Source organism: Plasmodium malariae, assembly GCF_900090045.1.
Source record: "Plasmodium malariae genome assembly, chromosome: 4".
Taxonomy (NCBI): domain Eukaryota; phylum Apicomplexa; class Aconoidasida; order Haemosporida; family Plasmodiidae; genus Plasmodium; species Plasmodium malariae.
The window spans coordinates 1,009,452-1,022,789 of record NC_041778.1 but is presented as its reverse complement, the minus strand read 5'-3'; the positions used below and the strand labels follow the sequence as shown (position 1 = coordinate 1,022,789).

The 13,338-nt window shown below is 20.2% G+C and overlaps 2 protein-coding genes across 2 annotated transcripts; one reads left to right on the top strand and one right to left on the bottom strand.

The window, feature by feature from the left end:
• Positions 1 to 4,653: 4,653 nt before the first annotated feature.
• On the top strand, positions 4,654 to 5,379 carry PmUG01_04030200 (Plasmodium exported protein, unknown function; the record flags this gene model as incomplete). Its single annotated transcript, XM_029003304.1, has 2 exons — positions 4,654 to 4,706; positions 4,827 to 5,379. The coding sequence occupies 2 exons, from the start codon at positions 4,654 to 4,656 to the stop codon at positions 5,377 to 5,379; spliced, it is 606 nt and encodes a 201-aa protein (XP_028859751.1).
• A 1,643-nt stretch (positions 5,380 to 7,022) lies between these two features.
• PmUG01_04030100 (Plasmodium exported protein, unknown function) lies at positions 7,023 to 9,092 on the bottom strand (the record flags this gene model as incomplete). The annotated part of the gene is made up of 2 exons (XM_029003303.1): positions 7,023 to 8,597; positions 8,916 to 9,092. 2 exons carry the CDS (start codon positions 9,090 to 9,092, stop codon positions 7,023 to 7,025), a joined length of 1,752 nt encoding a protein of 583 aa, XP_028859750.1.
• Between the last annotated feature and the right edge of the window lie 4,246 nt (positions 9,093 to 13,338).

Genomic DNA, 13,338 nt, shown 5'->3' with positions numbered 1-13,338 from the left:
GTAATACTAAAATGTACTTTATTTATATGTACTACGTATTTTTATATTATATATATATATATATATAACTTATTAAACACATATATAAATATATATTAGTATATACATAATATATATATATTTATATATATTAAATTATAATCTAACAAGGGTAAAACAAAAAAAAATGTATAAACTTTAAAAAAAATAAAATAATATAATACTAACTATATTACAACAATGTTTTTTTATATAACTTCATAATAAGTTGTATACAAATATAGCTGTCTTAAAATAATAAATCATATAAAATACAACAAAACTTAAATATTTACGTACTTTGGTTCTTTATATAATATGATACAATAATAAACTTAATATTATTAGTGATTTATGAAATAACTAAAAATATTCATTTTTTGTATACTTAAATCGGTTTTAATTTTTTATTTATAGTTAATATAATAATTTCAGAATATATAAATATTTATACATGTACTTCCTATAAATAAAGACCATGCTATATTATATTCATATTTATCATTCTTTGTTCATGTATTTATTTATACAGGCCTCAATGAAATTATTATATTTGTACAAATATTAGTAAACTTCATGTAATATTTTTTACAATTCCATAATAGTAAAAATAAATTAGACTAAAATTCATTTCGTCTTAAAGGATTAAATGAGAAAAACATTTAACTGAAAAATTTTTAATTCCATAAAAAAAAACAAATACATGCATTTGTTTATATTTACAACAATATTTTTAAAACGCTTTAAATTAATAATTCTCTTACAAGCGAAAAAGATAATATTTCGTTAATGCATATTTTTTTTTTAATTGAAAAATAAAAAAAAAATAATAAAATAATTCCAAAAAAAGAAATAAACAGAATAATATATATGAAATGAAAACACAACATAATAACGTAATTATTATATTTAGCATATATTTATAAAATAAATTAATTTTAAATAATGCAGTTCCCACAGATAAGGCTCCTTCTAAATTTTCTAAATACAATTACGAGTATAAAATAAAAATGAACTAGTAGCAAGTTTGAGTTAATAGATTATATATGAAATATTAGTTGTAGGTCTTCATATCATAATTTAAATGGTAGAATGGTGTAAAAATAATTATTTAGTTATGGAAAGTTTAAAGGTTATTAATAAAAAAACATATAATGAATAAAAATTTTATTTGGGGTAATTAAAATTCCGCTTTTCGTTTTTTTTTTTATTTAATTAATAGATTAATTTACTTTTTTCTTTTTTTTTATATGTAAAATAAAATATTAATTACTTTTTTCTTCACCCCTTTAAGCTTATTAAAATACCATAAACAATAAAAAACAGTATTATCATATGTATGTATTTATATATGTTACCAATGAGTTGTTATGTACATATATGCATTATTCATTCCCTGTTTTATTTTTATCCATAATAATAGTAATTCTTTATTTAAATGAATTAATAGATCTCAATATAATATTCCTGATATTTTCTGAATATTTAGAATAATTAAAAAAGTACAAGAATGTCTAACTTTCTTTAAATATAAATATTTAATATACATTTTTTAAAAAATACGTGAAAGAAATAGCATTTTTCTATCAGCTCAAAACCTAGTAATTCATTTTCATTTATTCTAAATAGAGTTCATTTCCTTTTTACTGATAAAATTGAATAATATTTAACACCTATTTTTTATTATTTTTCAAATATAAAAAACTATTGTGCCTCCGCTCTCTTCGTTTTTCTAAAGAAAGACATACGCAAAACAGTAGTTCTTCATATAAATAATAATCCATTTGAATCTTATTCATAAATATTCAAAAAAACAATAGTAACAATATTCTGATATTATAGTTCAGAAAGAACATATTAAATTAACTTTTTTATAAATATTATAACATACTTCAATTGTATTAATAGGAATATTTTAAAAAATGAGAATGGCCCTACCAATTTTTATATATATTTTTTTTATCTTTTATTTATTCTTTTACGTACAAGGAGAAAATAAAAACAAACTATTTTTAAATTATAATGGGTACATTTAATAAAATATGTACAACAGCTTAAATTTTTCCTTTTTTAAAAAAAAAACTCATTCAAGAATAATGATATTATAATAAACATTTTAGAATAAAAAGAAGTAATACAACATAGACGAACACCACAATTTATTCATGTGCATTAACATATACATAATATGTATGTAATATACATATATTACATATTAATTACATAAACGCACTTCTAAAAAAGAACACTACATATCATATGATTTAATCCAAAATTTACCTAAAAATGGAAACCAATTTATAAAGTATTGTATCACTATCCATAATAATTTATATTAGTGTGCAAATATGTTATAGTTTTTTTTTTTTTTTTTTTCTGTATCTCCCTCATGGTTGTTCTTTTTCTTTCATGTCAACATATGTTTTCTAATTGTACTTTATTTGTAAATAAAAATGAACATACAATATCTGGGGAAAAAAAAAACTCTTAAACGTTTTTTCTGCGCCTAATACCTAGAATACAGTTAAATATGTATCACATATAAATAGAACTAAACAGCTTACATGCACATGTATATATGTATTCTAGGTATATAAATAATTTCATTTTATCTTTTTTCATAATATGAAACACATATACTACGTTATATACATTATATGAAATTAATTTCTACGAAAAAAATTCATTATTTTGCCTATTTTTTTTTTTTTTATTTATTAACGTATTAAAATAATATGTGAATTAATTAAAAAAGGCAAAAAAGTTAAAACATTATTCTTCCTTTTTTTTTTTTTATTGAAAAAAATTCTTTTCCATTTTTCTAAATGCTTAAAGTATTTTTATATATTTTTTTTTAAGTTTCTATTTTTTTCAAAATGTATAGCAATCTTGAAGTTTGTTTTCAATATACGAACAATTTGAGTCAAATCATTTTAGTATTTTAATATATATATATATATATATATATATATATATATATATATATATTATTTAAATTTTCACGTAATCTTTGTCCGTTATGCATTATTATTTATGTATATGACAAAAATATTGTTCTAAAAATAAAATTAACTCGTTAACATTAACCAAAAGTTTATATTTATTTTTCTTTATTTTAAAAATATACTGTAAATAACATAATAAAATTCTGAAATATATCAAGGCTGCATAATTAATGTTAACAAAATTTATAATAACACCATCATATGTATATATTTATATATACTCAGAGAAAAAACGACTAGGGAGAACAACAAAATATTAGAAAAATCCTTTAATATATATATCGGCTTGAACTTAAAATTGTTATACTATTTAAGAATATGTTATCTTAAATTATAAGAAGGGGGGTGTTGAAGTAGTGTTAAATTGTAATTAAAATTAATATGTTTTTATGGTTTTTTAATATGCTTTATTTGAAAATATATATCACACAGTATAACGAACCAAAGATCTTTAACATGTGAATATTAAGTTACTGATTTTATATATGCAAAGTTAAACAAAAGAAATTATATATATATATATATATACATTAGTTTAACAACAAAAAGGCCCTTGCTTCAATAAAGCAACATATATTTAAATATATTTATATAACTCTTTGCTTAAAATAAAAGGAATAAAGATTCTACAATACAACCCAGAATTTTTATTATAAATGTTTTTTGTATAAGACCAAGTAATATAATTTAGTTAACATTTTTATTTTTGAAAACCGAATTTATTTTGTGAAAAGATTTTAACCTTATAAAAGCTTACTCTAATTTTATATAGATTTAAAATAAAATACTATTATTAATAGGAATTTTAGTTTTTTTTTGTTTTAGTTTTAATTTTTTTTTTTTGTTTTAATTTTAATTTTTATTTTTGTTTTAATTTTAATTTTTTTTTATGTTTTAATTTTAATTTTTTTTTATGTTTTAATTTTAATTTTTTTTTTGTTTTAATTTTAATTTTTTTTTTTTTTACTTTAATTATTATTATTTTTTTGTTTTTTGTTTTGTGTTTGTATTAATTGTTCGGTGAAAACTTTAGTATAATTCTTTTAATAAGAAAGTTCTTTTTACCATTTGTTTATATTTCCTAACTAGATAAAACCGTTGCTTTCTAAATTATTCATTCATAAATAACAAAGGAAACATTTTCCTTTCAAAAATGTACACAACAATTATTTATTAAAAAAAAAAATGAGAAAATATAGAAATTTCATATTTTTGTAATAACATTATATTATTATTATTTTTTTTTTTTATTTTGTATTTGAAATGAATATAAATCCTTTATAGTATTTCAAAAAGTACTGCAAAATGTACAAGAAAATAACTGATAAGAAGACACATTTTTTTTTAAATAATCTCATTATATTTCTGTATTACAATTTCTTGACCGAAAAAAAATAAATAAATAAATAAATGGCCATACTTTTTTATAGTATCTTTTTACCCGTTTTAATTTTGACATGTCTCTATTCTTTCAATTCGAGGTAAAATTCATTCAAGAGGGTTACTTATAATACATAGATATACACATGCATATGTATATATATATATATATATACATATTCATATTTATAACCATTGCCATATGTGTGTTGTTCTAGATGCGCATTTATAAGTGCGCATATTGAGAAATATGTGCCGATATGTAGATGTACTACACACAAAAAACTGGCGATACACCTTTATGTATTAACATGTTAATTTTTATTTTGATTGTTTCCGGTTTTTTAATTTCCAATTCGGATAAAAAAGTTTAGTAAAATTTTTACAATATATAAGCTTTATAATATTTTATGTCCAATGCAGATATATTTTTAAAAGTGTTATTAGTGGAATTACATGTCAAGATAGATACAGAATAAGATATAAGAGAATAATAGCTGGAAAAAAAGAAGAAATATGGAGAAAAACTTTTTCTATACAATTAGAACCAGCATCATCTGATAAAAAGAATGAGAATTGTAGAAAAAAAAAACCATTAGGACAGGAAAAAAAAAATACTCAAAGTGTGGATAAGTTAGCATTTTTATGTAGAAAAATAACTAAAGCATGGAAAACAACTATTGTAGAGATGGAAAATACGTATAAGGAGAAAACAAAAAAAATGGACAAAGCATGGAAACAGGATATGTGGACTAGGAAATGGTCTAAGTATTTAGAAAATACCCATAAATTAATAAGTTCTAAATTGAATAGTCCAGATCTGTCCATACGTGACAAGGAAAAAATTGCAGAAATATGGATATTTTGGGCTAAAACAGATTTTAATGTTTTTTTAAATCATGTTATATCAGAATGGAATAGTAACTATAATACAATCGAAGAATCTGCTCAAGAAGTAGCAAAGATGAAAAAATAAAACAAATAATAAAAAAAAATAAAAAAGAAGTTATATGACATATTTAGTGTAACAAATGTATTCCCTATATATATATATATATATATATATATATATATATGTTATTTAAATTTTTATATTTATCAGTTTTATAACAGATTAAGTATATTTTTATTTTAATTACTTAGTTACTTATTGTAAAATTATTTGTGATTTAATTATCGCTCATTAACCTAACAAAACATTGTGCTACTTTTTAGAATTTTGGAATTAACTTTTTTTTTTTTTTTTTTTTTATACGAACATGTTCATAATGTATTTATATATAATTTGTCCTTTCTAAATTCTTAAATTTTTATAAAAAATGATAAATTAAAAATCTGGTATTGTTATTAATATCAGTAAAATATATATTAAAAAGATTAAAAAAAAAAATTATGTTCTTATTTTAAAAGAACTTAAAAATGTAAAAGGAAAGTAGACAATAAAGCTTCTAATCTAACCCCTTAAATTATAAACTTTGCTTCCATATATTTATGAATATACATCTATATGAAAAAATTTATATTTACATAATCTATTATGTGTACTGAATTATTATATATAAATCATATTTCATTCTTTCCTAAAATGAATTATCATTCTTGAAAAGTTTTGAGCATCTATCAACTGTTATATTTAATTAATGAACGAGGTTTCTTAAAATGCCTAGAAAAAAGGAGTTTCGTGATTTGCACATCAAAATCTTTAATATCATTTGGGTTTGTATGAACTGGTATATATCGTCATTAAAACCCTTTTTCTAATTTTTTTTAAATATTTATTTTTCACATATAAATTTCTGGCTAAGTTTTTTTAAAAATGTTTATAAAACAAGAACTATTTTTTAATATATGGCAAAAACCGTAAATTATAAAAAAAAAAAAAAATAATAAATAAATAATAATTTTTCATAAAAACGTTTTTCTTAACATAATAATATAACAAATATCATTAAAAATTTAACATAAAAACTTAGAAGAAAAAAAAGAAAATGAAATGAAATGAAATAAAATAAAAATAAAAAAAAAAAAAAAATCCAGATAAAAAGAAATAATAATCTATGTGGTCTTTAAAAAATTAAGAAAAATTATAAATAACGAATAAAATTAATATTAATAATTATATGTTTTACTAACCTTTCACATGAAACCTTTTTTCATAAAACTCTTATATATTTATTATATATATAATGAAATAGTAACATGATTATTCAAGAAAAAGGTTCAATATATTATTCTCTTTTCCTATTTATCTCTTATTTAAAATGTAATTATATATACACATATATATATAATTCATTATATACATACATTACACGAGGGTATACATGCATCATATGCATATAATAACTGGCATACGCCCATACACATTTTACAAATGCATATCTTATTATTATGTTATTCTGTCATTTCTACCCTATTATTATTGCTCGTATAAACATATAAATATCATTTATATATCTTTCCAGATTCATCGTCTTTAAAATATAATCTGTAATTTTTATCATTAAAAATATAACATTCATTAGGAGAAAAATAAATATGTATTTTCTCCCCCTCGTACTTGTTTTTTAACGTTGTAACGTATATTAATAATATGTATTATTAATTTTGTGGACCTGCTCAGTTGAAGAAACATTTCAACCAGTATTTTGCACCCTTACTTACTTGTGGTATATCTTTTTTTGAAACAAATGGTGCTTTTAAAATGTTTGTACCTTCTGCTTGTACATTTTCAGAAATATCTGCAATTAATGTTCTGAGGCTGTTTATATATTCTTTAAATACAGGGAGTGTAATATTATCATTTTTAATCATTTCATAGCACATGTTTTGTATTTCTGTAAAGAGTAGTCCAAACTTTTTCTCAGCGAGTTCTTGGCATTCTAGCCATCTTTCGTTAAGAACACAATTTGCTATCTCACCTTCATTTTTCATATCATGAAAAATTTGTCTTAAATGATTTTGAACATTGATATATTTATATTTCTCATTTCTCACAACTTGCCACCATATAGAGAACATATCTTGCTTATCTGGAACATGATCTAAATTATCAATCATTTTCTTTATAGTAGAGTCACGTAATCTCTCATCAAAATCAGTTATTTCATAACAATACGTACTTGTACTGTACGCACCAACATTGCTATTATGTTCGATATCTCCAAATATCAATTTGTGCATTTTATATGCGTTATCTGTTGAATATTCAGGAATATATCTAATTATTTTTGGAAAATACTTTTCTAAATCTTTTTCATAACGTTTTACTCTTCTTAACATTTTACATGTTTTTTTTCTTTTTCTTTTTTTTTTTTTCTTTTTTTCTGTCATGTTACAACTCTCACTAAAAAAGTCATCATCACCTGCAACATTAGGCGGTACAGCCGCACCTTTTTTTTTGTTTTTTTTAATTTTTCCTGTAATTTCTCCATCCTCATTTACATCTTTAACGTTGCTTATTTTGGGGCACATTAATTCGTTATTTAAAGGATCGTTTGCACTATCCATTAAAACATGTAATACATTAATATCAGTGTTGTTCTCGAGGGGCGCAGTCTTTAAAATATATTTTGATAAATCTTTCTTACTCCTTGAAATATCAGTATTGTCTCTATTTAAAACATCATCTTTATTATCTTCACCTGAATTACATGTTTCTGATTTAGTATTTTGTACATTCCTGTCCATTCCATATGAAGCAAAACCTCTTTTCTTAATAAAGGCTACAGCATTTCTAGAAATATGCTTAGATAGATCTGACAGTGCGGTGTTCCTTTGTTCTGCATTTTTCTCACTAGAAGAATCCATTTTTAAATTTTCTTCATCCTCATTCTCATTATCTTCAAGAGTCCTTGTCTTTTCTGTTTCACCCGTAGCTCCCTCACTCAAATCTGTATTATTATCATTTTCATCGTCATCCACATTGCTCCCGTTATCTAATTCTTGAGATCTGTCACCAAGATCCATATTATTTAAGTTATCATTATGCGTATTCTCTACTTTTTCTTGTTCAACAGAAGGGGTATTATTATTATTCACATCTTCATATATATTTTCTTCGTTCTCTTTGGTTAATAATTTTTCGCCATCAAGTACTTGCGCTCCTTGATTTTCATTCTTTGTCACATTTTCTTCTTCTAGTTGTAATAAATTTCTTGAAAATCTATTATTAAATTGTATATCTAAATCATTCTGACTTTGGAAATTAGCACCATACTATTTGTACCATAAAAAAATAAAATAAAATAATACTTGTTTGAAACGTATGCAAAATGCAAATTATGCATATATGTAACAAATACTATACATATATAATTATATGTAATACATACATATTAGAAGCAATACATATATATTAGGATGCATAATTTTCACATAAATAATCAATTCATTTATAATAACTTGCTAAAACAAAAATGTATTATTGTAAGGTATATATTATATCATAATAAACTACGGAAGTCGGTTGTTCATGAATTTTTTTTATATTTTTTAATTATTTATTTTTACCTTTAAAAAGATATACAAGGAAACAACGGAAATCATAGTAATTTTCCTAAATCTCCAAGCACCTTGTTGTTGTCTTCTGTTCTTCGATTTCTTTCCACATTTTTGAACATTTCCATTGTTATTATTAGCTGCCAAAGGTATGGTAATATTAGAAGTTGCTCCTTTGGAAAGTTCCATTTATATATATATATATATTTTTTTTTTTTTTCTTTTTTAAAATAAATATATATTATTATATATTTGAAACAGCACTTTCATATATTTGTTATTCCATAAAATATTCATAAATGTAAAAATATATATATAATAATCTGTTTTCTGTTATTTTATTATATTCATAAAAATATTAACAGCTTTGTTCTAAAAAAAAAAAGAACACAAAAAGAAAAGAATGGATCACTTTTTATATATCTTATTATACTTTTATATATTATTTCATGTATAATTAACAACAAATCTATTAATTTATAATTTAAATGAAATTTAAAAAAGATAAAAAATAATATAATACAAAAAAAAAAAAAGAAAAAAAAATTAATTAAATTTTCATGGAAATTTTAATAAATATCTGATAACTTTTACATTTTCAAAATAACCAAAATAATATTTATCATTGATAATATTATATTATGCATATATATAATATTTTTTACGAAAAAATTATTTCTACAAAAATACAATTTTTTTTTTCTTCTTTGTAATTTATTTCATGAAATATTATTTTCTATAGGAAATGAAGTTTTAACAAATAATTATCATTTAAAAGCATAAAAATTATAAAATAAAATAGGGAGAGAATAATAAAAATAATGCCAAAAATTAGGTTAAAATGTAGTGATACTGTACTTTTTTTTTTTGTTCTGTATTTTTCAGCTTATATATAGTAGGATTAATTTTTATATACCTACATATATCTACATAAGATTAATGGGTAAATAAGTATAAATTAAAAAAAAAATAAAATTTAAGTTAAAAAAAAGTTATATAAATAATTAAAATATGATAATTTAGAAAAAAATAAATTCTTTAAAACAAGGATAATTTGCATGCTGATAAAATTTTTTTTATTACAAAATATAAGAACACCTCTATAATTTATGTTACCGATCTTACATATTAACTATGTAATAAATTACAAAACTGAACTATATTTGTCAAGATAAAGCATAAATATATATTTATATAATAGTAGAGTATACATCGTTTTAATTATTAAAAGGTAAGTTTTACAAAAAAACAAATTTTTATTTTTTTTTTTTTAAAAAGAGATAAAAATGATAAGAAAATGTATTTAAGAAATTAATAATAATAATATATATATATATTTATTATGTAGATAGGGCAATATTATTAGAAGTAATATTAATTATATCTTCTTTTTTTTTTTATTTTCTTTTTTTTATATTTATTTTTTAAAAATTTATCTTTTATTATCCTAATAAATTTGTCTTTAATTTTATTTATTATATGATTCATCAATATAATATTTATAACAATTCCAGGTTCCAAATTTATCCATTTTTCTTTATTGAATGTAATTAAAATGTTTTTTTTTTTTTAATTTATTATCTTTAATTTTTAACTAATTTAATTATACTTCTGCAGTATTAGATTAAAAACAAGGGAATAGAATAAAATTGACCAAAAGAGAATTTAGAGAAAATACAAATTCATATATATAACAATAAATAAAAGTTAAAAAATTAAAATAATAATATAGCAGCAATTTATAGTGCGATTCGATATTATTTACCTAGTGGGGAGGCATATCTTTTCTTATTTGCTTTATTAAAAAAGTGAAAAAAATATTTTTTTCATGTCTTAAGAAATTTGCAAATTTTTCATTCTATAATATAAACCTAGCAAATATATTTTCATTATATACATACAACTGTATTTTATCTATGAATAAATATATAAGAATTCTGAAAACCTTTTTTTTTTTTTTTGCATATAATTTTAAAATATATAAGGGGGAAAAAAAAATCATGAAAAAAGGATATTAACCAAATGATCTATAAAAAAAGTCTTTTTTAAAACAAAATTTAATTTGTAATAAAATATCATATATACGATTAAATTTAATGAACCAAAAAAAACGTGACAATAATAATTATATATACTTATTTATATATATTTATATATATTTATATATATGCATACATATATATATATATATATATATATATATATATATATATATATATTGAATACTGTTAAGAGTATTTATGTTTTTTTACTGTTGCTGTAATTTTGTTGGCGACAACACAAAATATATTTTGCTTTCTTTTATCATTTATATATATATACATTATATAAGTAATTTCCGCTATTTACTAAAGCACAAAATTACCTTCGAATGAAAAATAAATGACTACAAAATGCAATTATATATGGACTCCCCAAAATTAATTGTCCTTTTTTGTCAAATTATAAATGAAACGAAAATATTCTATTAAGAAAAAAAAGAAAAAAAAAAGTTTTTCCTTAATTATAAAACTTATGGCCTTTATACTATAAATACAATTTACTTAAACGATAAAACTAATGTACAAATGTTTTTTTATTGTAAAATATATATATTTATTTACATATGTACATACATGGAATGATGTTTACTTAAACGGATGATACATATAAAATCATCTCAACTTTTTAGCAAAGAATGTTATTGTAGTTGGGCAATAAAAATAGCATATATACTACAGTTGCCTAAGTAAAAAATAGGATAAAAAATTAATAAGGAAAATGGAAAAAAAACTATCAAAAAAAAAATGTCCACTTATGATGAACAGCTGAGAAATAAAAAAAATTTACTCTAGGTGGAAAAAATATATTATGGAATATACTACTACATGTTCATTGCTTCTTTATTCGATATATTAAAACCTCTATATCTTGTAAAAGTTATAAATTACTAATACCCCTTTTTGTATTTTAATGGTTTCTCACATTGAAGACTGTTATATATACATATATATATATATATATATGTACATGTCTTATTATCAATATCATACTGTAAGCATAAATATTCATGTAGATGCTTGAACAAAAGGAGTCCATAAATAGAAAGCGACACTTGTAAATGTACAAGTGATTAAATTATATACACATTTTTAATTTATATACAAATTTTGGTCTTTAAAATATATATACATCTTACTTAGAAGGACGTATTACATTAAAACTCTTTTTACGAATTCGATTATTACTTTGATGTTTCGTTATAAGTATGGAAGAAACCTAATTTTCATTACAGTATGAATATGAAAAATAGACAGGCGAAAATCGTTGAAGGAAAATGTATACTTATATATATGAATTTCTATTTTTACTTCATAATTTTTATTATTTTGAAATTTTAACCAAATTAAAGATATCGAATAATTGAGGGCTGTAGTATGGTTAGTTTTTCTTTATTTCATTATAGAGATATGATGAGTATTTACTATTAATGGTCGTTGGTTTCTATTATTTCACATTCGAACACTCATTTTTATAACATTTTCATTAAATATACACATCCACATATATATACACATACATATATATATACACATACATATATACATATATATATACATACATATACTTACATAGGTATATTTACATACTTATACGACGTAGAACCCTTGCTCCTACATATTATAAATTATCCCTTAGCTAATACTATCATACAGTATATTAATCTATATTTAATTTTACTACAGTATGTTTACTAATACATAATCCAAAAAAATATAAAACTTGTACTGCCAATTCAACTATATATATTTTTTCAATATATTATATAACTTAACGGGATTAATTATTATAAAAATATAAATAATGAATATTTTAATCGGAATACATAAATCTATTTTTTTTTTTTTGCATTTTTGCATTTTATTTGCTTTATATATTTTTTTTTGTTTCATTTAATTCCGGCATTGCAAAATTATTTTGAACAAAAATCATCTCTTTTATTGTTTTAAATAAATTTTTATATTCCTTTTAATTTTTTAGAATAATAAGAAAAGTTTTTTCATTTAATATTACTTTATTATTATTATTATTATTATTTTTATAACAATTATTATTTTTATAACAATTATTATTTTTATAACAATTATTATTTTTATAATTATTATTTTTATAATAATTATTATTTTTATAACAATTATTATTTTTATAACAATTATTATTTTTATAACAATTATTATTTTTATAACAATTATTATTTCTATTACTATTATTATTTCTATTATTATTATTACCATTACTATTATTATTTCTATTACTATTATTTTTTCTTTATTATTATTATGTTTTCTTTTTTTTCACGTGATAACAGTAGAAATTTTAGGGTACAATTTTTGTATTTTTTTTTTTTTATCTTATAATTAAAAACTCCTCAAAATAATATGTAATATTGTATGAC